A 14263-nucleotide genomic window follows, 5' to 3' on the forward strand; every position below is an offset into this window, starting at 1 on the left:
TGACCTGGAAATGGCATGATCCAAGGAGGGGACCTATTGGGGAAGACCATGTTGTGTGATTGGTCCTTAACTTCTTTGGGCTCCTGCTTGTCTAGGTTCAGTTAACAGACTTTGAGAATTCTGCATATGTGGTGTTTGTGGTGCTGCTTACCAGAGTGATCCTTTCATACAAACTGGATTTTCTCATTCCACTATCAAAGGTAAGAATGTGTTTTGGTATAGCAATGGGTTTGGGTATCTACAGGTTACTATCTGTTGCTTATTTACATAAAGTATTTCAGATCTGACCTGATTGAGAATTTTTACCATTTAGAATAAAATGCTTTTCCCTCCACCCTACTCTTTTTCCTTTTAAACTAAGTTTATGCTGTAGATTTCTGTACTGTGTTAGTAGAGATTCCTGGCAAAGAAGTGCTAACAGTAGCTCCTTAGCCTGTTTGAAAGAGATTTAGGATTGCTGTTGAATAACTACTTTATTTCTAGAAACATTCAATTCAGGATAATGATGGGAGAGAATCCACAAATTGATTTCATCTTCCCCCAAGTGCCATTTTGGTTACGATATTAAGTTAAGAGGAGAGGGGTAACTGTAACTGCTGGGATGCAGGGAAGTGTTACTTCAGTGGAACCAAACTGTAGATGTGTCTGAAGAAGGTGGACTGGACTATCAGAAAAACAATGAATAGTTCATCAGCTCCAGCCCAACAAAAACCAAAAAAGGAGCTCTCTAGGAGCAATTTCCCAGCAGAGCCTTGGAACAATTCCAGACTGTGAGGCAGCAGCTAAATAACCAGAGACCTTTGATTCCAAGGCTAGTGGGTCCTTGGGCACAGCAAGTGGCTGGGAAAGGTTGCTCGACTAGGTTGAGGGGTCTGCTGAGGATTTAGTGCCAAAGAAAGGAAAGGTAAAGCAGCCCTGTCACAGCAAGCACCAAAGGAAGAAATAAATGCCCACCTCACCATCTGCCCCCACCTCACTCTCTACTGTCTCCATGAGGGGGTATCTCCAGCCCACATCTGTCCCCACCCACACACTCTGAGGGATGTTTGGCCATCAACCTGTGTGTGCCTGCTCTTAACACTCAGGCCAAAAGTAACCCGTAGGGTTCTGCCGGCCATTGGCCCATGTGGGTGTACCTGCTAGGGGGATTAGCCCCTGGAAGAGTCCCTGGCAGCTACCCATCTAATAAGCCTTTGTTAACAAATAAGAATAGATGTCTAAAAGTCGATAGAAAATGGATAACTTTTAATAGCCTTAAGGGAAGAGCCCAGCTGGGCTTACAGAATGCAATACCCTCAGTGAAATAGTTAATTCAAGGAACTGGAAAGAATTCTTAATTCTCATTAGTGCCCTTGAAAAAATTGAGAAAGGTCACAAACAAGCACTATGGATGAGAGAGCATTTGGAAAAGTGTTCTTAGAAAAGCTATGCTTTAAAAAAAAATGTGCTTTTAAAACTGTATGTTTAGAGCTGATGCTATTCAAGATCCAAGTTAATGATTTAGGGAACCAAACTGAAATTTATCTCAGGATGACAAGGAAATGGAAATCATGGAAAAACTGAAACTTGGAGAATTGCTCTGGAAAGTTCAGTGTTTACAATAATCTAGAGAATGAGCTGTATAAAAAAATGAGATCCAGAAATCAGAGAAATAGAATTTTCCCAGAGTGAAAGAGAACCTTAAGGATGAGACAGAAATATTTAAACCCAAATCTAGGAATTTCTGAATCCTAAAGAGAAAAATAAGCCATCAGAATGGGAGAGAGAATTCAGATCAGATAGTTCCAAGAGGGGGAAAAAAAATGGTTATCCTTCCTCATCTCCAACATTAAATGCTGAGAGATGGAGAAAAATCTACAGAATCCTGAAGGGTAAAGAAGACAGAATTGCCTTCCTAAACTTTAAATTCCAGGTGATTCTAACAAAACTTAATAGATTTTTAGGGTTAATAGAATGCCAGAACTCTTACATACAAGGGGATAGAGGAAGACTAATAGTACAGAAATAATTTTTTTTTTTTTTTTTTTTACTTCTAACCTGCTAGTTAAAAGGGAATGGGAAAAGAACAAAGAGAGCATTGCCAGTGCCACAAGAGATGGAGGGGGGAGGCAAGGGATTGCTACAATGATGATATAGCTCTGGTATAGCTGGAGAACATAACATGGTGAGAATAAGATGAAAACAAATTTGTTTTGCTTTGTTTTTAAAGATTTATTTATTTATTTATTCAGAGAGAGAGAGAGAGGCAGAGACACAGGCAGAGGGAGAAGCAGGCTCCATGCAGGGAGCCCGATGTGGGACTCCATCCCAGGTCTCCAGGATCACAGCCCGGGCTGCAGGCAGCGCTAAACCGCTATGCCACCGGGGCTGCCCCTGAAAACAAATTTGAATAGACTAAACTATCCTATTAAAAACCTGAAACAGATATTAAAAAACCACATAATGATGTAGGGTGTTTGCATCCCTAAAACAAGGACAAGTATGGAAAGCAAAGAACTAGATATAATGACCTTTTAAAGAGCTAGCAGAGATGACAAATGGGTAACAGACAAAAATGTGAGAATAAAGTATTAGATAAAGCAGTTTTTTGTATTCTTCTAAAATGATGTTAGAGCTGTGATTTTTGTTTTGTGCCTTAAAGTGTAGTAGATGTTTCTCAGAAGCACGAAAGAATTTCAGGGCACTGCAGTGTGGTGGCTCTGATATAGCTGTTTTGTGACCATTAAATTCATAAAATGACCTGTACCCCTTACTGGCTTTTTACCCTGAACAAGGTATTTACCATCACAATGCCTCCATTTGCATGTGTAGAACTGAGGATAAGTGCACAGTTGTAAAAACCTATGGGATTCACCTAGTTGAGTGCCTTATCTGTTACTCAGTACTTGACAGGCCATATAACCAAAGGAGGAGAAAGGCTGTTGGGGAATCAAATGGCATGGTTAATAAGCTAGGTTGTATAGTCTTTAAGATCACAAATCACCTACCACAGCGCATGTTTTTTCAAGGGCTCTGAGGAAGATTTTAAAAAGTTAACAAATAAAAATCTTCACTCCTCAAAAGTAAACACCATACAGGATGGCATTCCTACCAAAATTCAACAAAAAGATGTTCAAGAGAAATTTAACTGTTGGAAATTTAAAATTGTCTTCCTGGTAGGTTTTAGGTGAACTCAAAACTAGGATGCTAGCAAAGCTAGTCTCTAAAGGGAAAATCCTAGCTTTAAATTCTTTAATAAGAGATTTGAAGTAAACCTTAGCAAACTGAGACTCTAAAGTGCAGTAGTAAAATATACTTTTAAAGAGAAACTTATAAAAACAAAATATAGGGGATCCCTGGGTGGCGCAGCGGTTTGGCGCCTGCCTTTGGCCCAGGGCGCGATCCTGGAGACCCGGGATCGATTCCCACGTCGGGCTCCCGGTGCATGGAGCCTGCTTCTCCCTCTGCCTTTGTCTCTGCCTCTGCCTCTCTCTCTCTCTCTGTGTGACTATCATAAATAAATAAAAAAAAAATTAAAAAAAAAAATATATATATATATATAGTACTCTTTATGAACTTCAGTCCAGACCAAGAAAAAAATACTAGGTAGAAATGAAAACCTGTTCATAGCCTTGATGAAATTCTAGGCTGTTATTTGGATATGTGCCTAGTAGTGTAGATTATTCAGAAGGTTCTGTCTCTTTAAAATAAAACCATAACGGGATCCCTGGGTGGCGCAGCAGTTTGGCGCCTGCCTTTGGCCCAGGGCACGATCCTGGAGACCCGGGATCGAATCCCACATTGGGCTCCCGGTGCATGGAGCCTGCTTCTCCCTCTGCCTATGTCTCTGCCTCTCTCTATCATAAATAAAAATAAATAAATAAAAATAAATTAAAAAATAAAATAAAATAAAACCATAACAATAGAAATTGAGTGGGGAGATAGGCTCTATTCAAAAACCTGGCACCATCCATACTAGTTGAACATGACCCTTGAGTTTGTACATGTTAAGATGTTCCTGAGATTTCATTATGGGAAATAAGGGACTAAAAAGTTTCCAAAGCTCTGCTTTAAGGGTCTTAAAAACTCATGGGGGGGAAAAAAGAATTCACAGTAAAGAGGAGTTTTTTTGTCTGTGGAAGCAAGTGAAAATGAAAACCCAATGGTCCAGATTTGGGAGACAGAATGAAAAAGCAATTCCTAGGAGGGAAACTTAGTGATACAAGCCTACTTAAAGAAACAAGAAAAATTCCAAACAGCCTTATATCTAAAAGGACTAGAGAAAGGAGAACAAAGCCCAAAGTTAATAGGAGGAAAGAAATACAAATCAGAACAGAAATAAGTGAAATGGACACTAAAAAAATAGAAAAGATCAATGAAACCAAGAGCTGGTTCTTAGAAAAGATAAATTGAAACTCCTTTAGACTCCTTGAGTATAAAAAAGGGATATAAGTAAAATCAGAAAAGAAGTAACAGCTGACACCACAGAAATACAAAGGATTATGAGAAAATTCTATGCCAACAATTTAGACAACCAAGAAGAAATGTGTAAATTCTTAGAAACAGAATCTTCTAAAACTGAATCAGGAAGAAATAGAAAAATCTGAACAGACAAAATACTAGTGGTGATGATGAATTGATAATCCAAAAACTCAAAAGTTCAGGATCAGATAGATTTATAGGTGAATTCTATCAAATCCTATTCTCCTCAAACTGTTACCAAAAAAAAAAAAAAAAAAAAAAGAGGAAGAAGAGCTTCCAAATACATTCTGTGAGGCCAGCATTACCCTATTACCAAAACCACATGAAGATACTAGAGGTATCTTTGAAGATGAATATAGATGCAAAAATCTTCAAAATACTAGCAAACCATATTCAATAACACACTAAGAGGATCATTCACCACGATCAAGTGAGATTTATTCTGGGAATGCAAGGATGGTTCAGTATTTGCAAATCAGTCAGTGTAATATACCACATTAATGAAAGATAAAAATCATTTCAGTGGATGCAAAAAAAAAAAAAATTGGCAAAACTCAACATCCACTCATGAATACTCCCAACAAAGTGGGAGTATATATTTAGTATAGTATTTAGTCTCCTATGTCTCTGCCTCTCTCTCTCTCTCTGTGTGACTATCATAAATAAATAAAAATTAAAAAAAAAAAAGTGAAAAGTTTGTTCCTCAACCAGAAATTGTTGAAGGGAACATATCTCAATTTAATAAAGGCCATATATGAAAAAGCCCAGTTTCAAATATGAATAACATCATATTAATATAAACGACATGAATAATACCATATTCAGTGGTGAAAACTGAGAGCTCTTTCTTGAAGATCAGAAACAAGACAAGGATATCTACTCTCACCACTTTTATTCAATGGAGTCCTGGAAAGCCCTACTCCCAGTAATCTGACAAGAAAAAAAAAGGCATCCAAATTGGTAAAGGATAAGTAAAACTCATCATTTGCAGATGACATGATACATAGGGAAAAACTCTAAAGACTACACCAAAAAACTATTTGAATTAATGACTTAAGTAGAGCTGCAGGATATAAAACTGCACAGAAATCCATTGCATTTCTATATGTAAATAACAAAGCAGAAAGAAAACCATTTTATATACAGTTAAGCCAAAAGGAAAAAAAATACCTAGGAATAAACTTAAGGAGTATAAAACCTGTACTCTGAAAACTATAAAACACACTGAAAGTGAAGATGACACTAACAAATGGAAGGACATACACCATGCTGATGGACTGAAAGAAAATTCTTAAAATGTCCCTGCTACCCAAACCAACCTGTGGATTCAGTGCAATCTCTATCAAAATACTAATAGTATTTTTCATAGAACTAAAATAGCCCTAAAATTTGTTTGGAACAACAACAAAAACCTCCCTGAAATAGCCAAAGCAATCTTGAGAGTGTGATACCTCCAGCTTTGTTCTCCGTTCTTTAAGCCCCAGATATTAAAATGTATTACATGCAAAGCTATTGTAATGGAAGCAATAAGGTACTGGCCCAAAAATAGACACATTGGGCAATGGAACAGAATAGAGAGCCCTAAAATAAACCCATTTTTATTCGGTCAATCTGTGACAAAGGAGGCAAGAATATACAATGGGGAAAAGACTGTTTCTTCAAAATAAACAATGCTGGAGAAACTGGACAGCTATATGCAAAAGAATGAAACCAGACCATTTTCTTACACCACACACAAAAATAAACTTAAATTGGGTTGAAGACCTAAATGTGAGACCTGAAACCATAAATTCATAAAAGAAAACATAAGTAGTAATCTTTGACGTGTACCTTAGCAATATTTTTCTAGGTACATCTCTGGCAGTGGAAGTGAACAAAAATCAACTACTGAAACCACATCAAATAAAAAGCTTTTGCAAGAAAAGGAAACATCAGCAAAAAAGGCAACATACTGAACAGGAGAAAACATCTGCAATTATATCTGATAAGGGTTAATATTCAAAATATATTTAAAAAGCTTCAACACACACGAACACAAAAACAACCTTATTTAAAAATGTACAGAGGACCCAAATAGACATTTTTCCAAAGAAGACCTGCAGATGGCTAAGATGTAAGCATCCCTCACCATCAGGGAAATGCAAATCAGAACCACAATAAGATACCACCTTAGACCTGTCAAAATGGCTAGAATCAGTAACACAAGAAATAATATTGGTGAGGATGAGGAGAAAAAGGAATCCTTGTACACTGTTGGTGGGAATGTAAGTTAGTGCAGCCACTGTGAAAAACCATATGGAAGTTCCTCAAAAAATTAGAATTACCATGTGATTCAGTAATTCCACTACTGGCTATTACCCAAAGAAAATGAAAACATAAAAAAAAAAAAAAAAAAAAAAAAAAAAAGAAAGAAAATGAAAACATGAATTCAAAAATACATACACCCCTGCTATGTTTATTGCAACATTTACAGTAGCCAAGATATGGAAGCAATCCAAGTGTCTATCAATAAATAGATGGAGAAAAAGGTTGTGGTATACATATACAATAGAATAGTACTCAGCCATAAAGAAGAATGAGATCTTGCCATTTGTAACAGCATGGATGGACCCAGAGAATATTACTCTAAGTCAGAGAAAGACAAATTCCTTATGATTTCACTTCTATGTGGAATCTTAAAAAAAGCAAAATGAACCAAAAACAGAATCAGACCCATAAATACAGAGAACAAACTGATGTGTGCCAGAGGGGAGGTGGTGAGGAAATGAGCAAAATGAGAAAGTGCTATTTTGTACACCAGAAACTAAAATAACATTGTGTATCAACAAAGCTTTGAATGAAATAAACATACTGATAGCTGGGGCCCATAAAACAGGCTCTGGTTTAACTGATCTGATGTGTGGCCTGGGCATACCACATGATCCAGCTGTCTTACTGCTGAGTGTGTGTGTGTGTGTGTATATATATCTACACATATTTTTTTTTTTTTTTGAGTAGGCTCCTTGCCCACCATGGAGCCCAACGTGGGGCTTGAACTCATGGCCCTGAGGTCAAGAGCTGACCTGAGATCAAAAGTCAGATACTTAACCACCCGAGCCATCCAGGTGCTCATAGGTTTTTTTTTTTGTTTTTTGTTTTTTTTTCCTTAAGTTTTTTGGACTCCTGTATAGTTGGTGTGGCCAGAACTACCAGATGGACCCTCTGTTCTTAGAGGGCTAACCTTCCTTATTCCATATCTGACAACCTATCACCTCTTTTCATCTCCCCACAATGAGGCAGGAAAACCCCAGTGGTAGGGAGGGCACAGCACTGAACCAGAAGTTCTCTCTAGGTTGTCTACATTTGGTTACCCTGGCATCTTGGGTGAGTCACTGTGCTGTGTGAAGAGAACCAAGCCCTTGCCCTCCTTCTTACCAGACTTAGTCACAAAGGTGCTTTGGAGTGCAGGCAGCCTATGTGAATGTTTTTGGTGTGTGTGGGGGGGTTTTAAGATAAGAACGGAGGAATTCTAAGTTTGTTAAAAAGCACATGCCAATCTGGTTGAATGACACAGGCTCACATAAAAGTGAAAAGTCTGGGATCCCTGGGTGGCACAGCGGTTTAGCGCCTGCCTTTGGCCCAGGGCGCAATCCTGGAGACCCGGCATCAAATCCCACGTCGGGCTCCCGGTGCATGGAGCCTGCTTCTCCCTCTGCCTATGTCTCTGCCTCTCTCTGTGTGTGACTATCATAAATAAATAAAAATTAAAAAAAAAAAAGTGAAAAGTTTGTTCCTCAACCAGAAATTGTTGAAGGGGAAAGCAGGATTCTTACAGGGTGAGTCTTATTTGTAAAAGTGAGGAGAGCACCACAACTTCTATGTTGGATCGAGAATGTTCTGATGTAGCCATGATTTATCTTTTTCCCTTAGGTTGATGAAAATATGAAAGTTGCACAGAAACGAGATGCTGTCTTGCGGGGAATGTTTTATTTCAGGAAAGATATTTGCAAAGGTATTACATTCTCTTGGATTTCGAGGGTCACTTACTTCAGGTTACAACAGGCTGCTCAGGTGCCTCTGTCCTCTCCTCTGGCAGGTGGCAACACTGTAGTAGATGGCTACGGCAAGGCCCAGAACAGCACAGAAGTGGCTGTAGAGGAGTATACCCTGATGAGCATAGACACCATCATCAACGGGAAGGTAAGGGCCCTGCTCTGCACACCTCACCACCTACACCCATGGCCAGAGTGCTAACGATGTGTCCTGCTTCTTGTAGGAAGGTGTGTTTCCTGGGCTGATCCCAATTCTGAACTCTTACCTTGAAAACATGGAAGTGGACGTGGACACCAGATGTAGTATTCTGAACTACCTAAAGCTAATTAAGAAGAGAGCATCTGGTATGGCATCTTTTGCTTTGCTTTTAAATTTTGATGTGGGTAGAACCTCACAATCTTACAATATTCAGTTTCTTATGGTATACTTGAAAAGACTACATTATTTTATCTGCATTTTTTTCACATTTGACGTCTCTGCAATGGGTTACACCTCATAATCGATGACCGTTTTTTCTCTTATTGGTTCATAAGGCAGTGCTGCATCTTAGACAATGACTAGAGTATGCAGATTGCCTGCTAGTCCTTTATGGGCAGCTATTTGTTATACATCATCATGGGCTCCCTCTTTAGGGCTAAGTAAGTCTAAGTTACAGGAGTGAGAACTAGGACATCTGGTACTTCAGCCTGCTTCCATACAGTGACCACCCCAGAACCCCCATCTTTTTGTCCACTTTGAGATCATGTTGATTATGCCTAACAAGGGCCTGGCACAAGGGAGCTGTCCGCATAACATTAATGTCCTCTGTTTCCCTTGAGGCTTCCATAAACTTTCTGGAGTCATGGAGGCTCTACCCCCCAAAGGGCATGTCTACCAGTCTCTCCCTTCATTCATTCTACCTGTGCTTATTTTCACCACCTCTTTGGTAAATAAAATCTTAAAAAAAAAAAAAAAAAAAAAAAAAACACAAAAATCGGAAATTTCTTCCTCATGCAAATGAAGAAATGAATTTTGCTCTCCCCGCTGCCCAACAAAAGAGCAAACTGGACAGAGGAGAACAACCTATCAGAACCCTGATCTACTTGATGAGAGAAAACATCTTAGCATGGATATTATACAGAGGTTTTCTCTCAAATTTTATGCAGTTCTAATGAATAGCTAAATGGGGTCTTTTATTTTTTTAATGTTTTATTATTTATTTTTACTTTGGAAGTTATTTTAACCTTCATCTGGAAGAATGACAAAATGAAAATAACATGGATATCATGGATGTTCTAAAGAGAAATGAAGTGGAGAGCTAGCCCTACCAGATACTGTTAGGAACTATAGAGTCTGAAGTTTCCAGAACCATGTTAGCCCTAAGTCTGCAGCTTTTTGGTCAAATGGGAGGACACATGCTCTAGTACACCTGCCAGCTCCTGTTTTTGGATTTCTTTCCAGTTTTGTTGAGGGATAATTGACATGCATCACAGTATAAGTGTAAGGCCTTACAGCATCATGGTTTGCTTTTTATATATTGTGAAATGATTACCACAGTAGGCTCAGTTAAGATTTTCTTACATAGAATAAAAAAAGTTTCTCCTTGTGATGAGAACTCCTAGGATCCACTTACCAACTTCTATGTTACGTGTCAGTATTAGCTATCGTCCTCATGTCCGTGACATCTTAGCGGCTCCTCGTTTCTGAAGAGCTGGCAGTGTCCCTGTGTGAGTAACATCTAACCTTGGGATGTGTGTTCTCGTTGCCTACCTGCAACCTAAAATTCTTTCCCAAGAGGAATTCTTCAAACGCCCTGGAAAACATTTTCCCCAGCCTCTGCCATGTGGGCACACCAAGGTCCTACTCATTTCTCTTCAGGATTGTGTTTATGCTGGTCACTAAATTGTCAACTTGCTTAAAAAAGACACTTCTGTTAACTTGTCTTAATTTTTTCCCCCAAGGCGAACTAATGACAGTTGCCAGGTGGATGAGAGAGTTTATTGCAAACCATCCTGACTACAAGCAAGACAGTGTGATAACTGATGAAATGAACTACAGCCTTATTTTGAAGTGTAACCAAATTGCAAATGAATTATGTGAATGTCCAGAGTTACTTGGACCAGCATTTAGGAAAGTAAAATATAGTGGAAGTAAAACTGACTCTTCCAACTAGACATTCTGCAGAAGGAAAAACTCATTACTATTTTATTGAAGAACTGAATGCAGTACTCCTCAGCCCGTGTGTGTGGTATGAAGACCAAATTCTAGAATGGCACTGTTTGTTGGGCCAGTGGCCAGAGATGGATTTAGAGGCTTTCCTTCAGTAGTTAAATCTAGAGTTTATACAGTGTACATGTACATAGTAAAATATTTTTATGATTAACAATGTATTTTAATAACATTGTATCTAAAGTCATTGTGAACTGGCTTGTACATTTTTCAATTCTTACTCTGGAATATACCTACTGTCTAAGCAGTTTTGTAAATGTAATGTACTGGTAACTGTACTATACCTGCATTCCAGAGTTTAAGATGTTTCCTGTAAATTTTTGGTTTTTTAAAAGACTTTACCTGGGACCTGATTCACTGAAATCTATCACTTCCCTTTAAAAACAGTCTTGTTACTTTGAGTCCTCTCCATTGTTGTATACTTAAAGTCACTCTTGAATCCATTGAAATGCTTCACAGCGACCTTGGGTTTCTGGCACCTTGTCTATGATGTTTCTTTTGTAATTGGAATAGCTAACAGCTTGGTCATCCTGCCTCAAGCTTTCACTGCTAAATAAAATCCGTTGAACTGAAGGCTGTTATAAAAGGTACTTTTCTTCTTTTAAGTTTGCTTATTTAGGCATTAAGTTTAAAGAGAAATTTGTAGGAGGAGGAAAGAAGACTATTAACTATGAGTTCCCCTATGGTGATTAGGGGGGAATTTTTTTTTTAATTTAAAAAAGGGGCAGAATGGTTTCTCTTCCTGTGCATACCTAGAGTAATGTCAGAAATGGCACCAGCCCTTCTCTTGGGACCCTTGATTGCTCTTTATATACTTAAATCTTCAAATCAAATGCAGTTGCTGGAGTTCTTGTTTTGTTACTTTTTCTCTCGTTTCCAGTAAGCATATTGACATTCTCCCAAAAACCATTCTAGGTTTTACCTGGGAACTATTCCACATAATGCTTGCTTTTCTCTATGAAAATCATCAGTAAATCATGATGTGCACTAAGTTTTGTGAATCCGGACCCTACATGTTTGTAAATAATTTAAGTTTACACAATCGTCGTTAGTGCTTTCTGTTGAAGGTTTTTTCCTCAGGTCCTACCTGCTGCTGAAATAACTGTGTATAGTAGATCATCCAAACTTTCACAGGCATGAATATTTAAACCATAATGCTAATTTTAACAAACTGCGCTAAAGCTGCTTCAGCTGAGCCTGTTTGTCAATACTAGGCTTTGTGCGATGTTTCATACATGTATTTGGAGAATTAAAGGATGCCTGTTTTTCATTTGCAGTTTGCTTGTGTAAATCAGGTTGTAAAAAGGCAGATGAACTAAAAATGTTTGTGGTATGAGGAAATAAAAGAATGGAATTAGCATTCTGACAGCTCTTGAATGTATGAGTTGCACAGCTAAATGGAGGGTGAATGGGGATTGTTGTAATTAGCCCAGATCCTCCATGTACTTATTTCTTCATTGCAATCCTCAGATGTTTTTAGAAGCCTGGTCTCAGGTGCCTCCTCTCCCTTAGAAGCTGTCAACCCCCTTGCAGAGGGGAGGTACCTGCTGGATAGATAAAAGGACCACGGGAAGTGGATTTTTCTTTTACTCTAGACTGCTGCTGTATGAGTCAGTGGTCACAAGGGGGATACTGGGTAACTTGGGTGCTGTGTGTACTCTAACTAGGGATGAGATGTAGGATTGTGAATCAGCAAGCCCAGCCAAGAGCTATTGCCAACCCATGTCTTTGGCAGGAGGAAAGAGATGTTGATCCAGCCCCTTGTAACATAACCATCTTCTTCATTGGTCAGTCCACTTTTCTCAGAGCTCTGACTTTATCTGAATGATTCTAGGACAGTTCTTGTCAAACTAACCTGCACCTAGATGTGTTGGGATCCTAGGATGTACACATTCTTACTGGTTCAGTGTGCCTGGAGTAGTGCCTATGTTCTCCACTTCTAGAAAGCTCCCAGGAGCTGCTGAGTCTACTGCTCTGGGCTACATTGAGTAACATGAACTCAGATCACACTCTGTCCTTCAATTACAGACAAGTCTCAACTGACACTTCTCTTTAGTTCTAAGATCTTTTAGCTATATTCTTCTCATCCTGAAAACCAGAACTCGGAAAGGAAGCACCACCTTTCCTGAGCTTTACCACCTGAGCACAACTGAGAATCCAGGATTTTAGGAACGGAACTATAAGCATAGAGAAGAGCAAAGGGCATTATACCTGGTGGAAGCAGTTGCAGCTGAGCCCAGACTCCCATTCTCACTTAGAATACAACTGGCTGTTACTTGATCCAAAGGCTAGTTTCCTACCCATCAGGTCTCATGGATGAGTAAGAAGTCAGCTTCTGGTCCTAGAATGCCTCTGCCATCTGGCTCATTCCTGAGGCTTTTCATAAGTCTTTCTGCTCAAGATGGAGAAAGCCTGCCTTGGCCACTTCTTTCTAAACCACCACTTATACAAACATGAACCATGAAATGTGTGGAAATCCAGGATATGATGTGGGCTTAGATAAGGGGCTCTTTCAGAGCTATAAATAGGCTGCTTAATGGCAAGGTTTTTATAGGTGCCGCTAATAAGCTTTTCATTTAAGTTAAGGCTTCCTTCCCTTTTGTATAAGCCATCTGAGTTCTACCAACTGCTCTCTCTTCCTTTATGCTTTTGGTAAATGTTTAACATTACTTGTAAACACTTCTGAACTTGCAGAGATTTAGAAAAGCATGAGTTAGAAGAGGAGCTGATGAGAACTGGTTAAAAATGTGGAGACCTGGGTAGGCAACCTTGGCTGGGAGAAATACCATAAAAACATGAATAGTCTAAAAAGTGTAAGTAAAGGTTGAAACTAGCTGGAAACTAGAAATGCTGGGTGAGCTATCTGGATTGCAGGGATTGGTGAGCATCGCAGTTTACATTTGCCTTCCACCTCAATAGCATGGATGGGAACGGGCCCAAGGGTCCATCCTACCACCTCAGAGCCCCAGCCCATGCCAGATCCAGCCATTCCACCAAAGTGGCCCCAGAGTAGCACACAGCTCTAGCCATCTCACCAAGGTGACAGAGGCACAAAGCATACTAAAATAGTCTGCACCATTTCAGCTCCCCATAACTTAACAGGGCACCTAACCTGCATTCATTTCGCCTCCAGCTGCCCTGCCAGGATACCCCATATGGAGTGCTCTGGGATCTTTCCAACCTGTGCCCTGCCTGAGCTTCAGCAACCCATGAAAATGAGAGGAACACCTGGATACACCCAGCTTGCACCCACTTCAGGTATCCTGTTGGAGACACTGTACAGAGAGCCCTGAAACGCCCATCCTGTGCCCACTTCAGCTTTGGGCATACCACCAGGGCAGGCCCAACATAGAATGTCCTTAGACCCCTGCTCATGCCAGCCACCATTCCTGCGATCCACACCTCCAGCCAGCCAGTCACCACACAATCTATCTACACAGGAGACAACCATGCACAAGACCGTTCCTTCAAGTTTAAAAGTAGCTATTCCACCTAATTCACAGAAACACAAAAAGTCCAGTAAAATGAGACCTAGGAATATACTGCAAATGAAAGAACAAGA

The 14263-nt window shown here is 39.5% G+C and overlaps 1 protein-coding gene across 1 annotated transcript in view; it reads left to right on the top strand.

Moving 5' to 3' along the window:
- Positions 1–11274, top strand: part of GCLC (glutamate-cysteine ligase catalytic subunit) — a 48399-nt gene extending 37125 nt beyond the window's left edge. The window contains exons 12-16 of the mRNA XM_077903641.1: positions 96–200; positions 8371–8452; positions 8537–8640; positions 8717–8837; positions 10434–11274. Of these exons, the coding sequence (XP_077759767.1) occupies positions 96–200; positions 8371–8452; positions 8537–8640; positions 8717–8837; positions 10434–10645 (624 nt within the window). The 3' untranslated portion in view covers positions 10646–11274. The remainder of the gene's footprint in view (positions 1–95; positions 201–8370; positions 8453–8536; positions 8641–8716; positions 8838–10433) is intronic.
- The last annotated feature ends 2989 nt before the right edge of the window (positions 11275–14263 follow it).

This window comes from Canis aureus, chromosome 7, assembly GCF_053574225.1.
Source record: "Canis aureus isolate CA01 chromosome 7, VMU_Caureus_v.1.0, whole genome shotgun sequence".
NCBI classification, from domain to species: domain Eukaryota; kingdom Metazoa; phylum Chordata; class Mammalia; order Carnivora; family Canidae; genus Canis; species Canis aureus.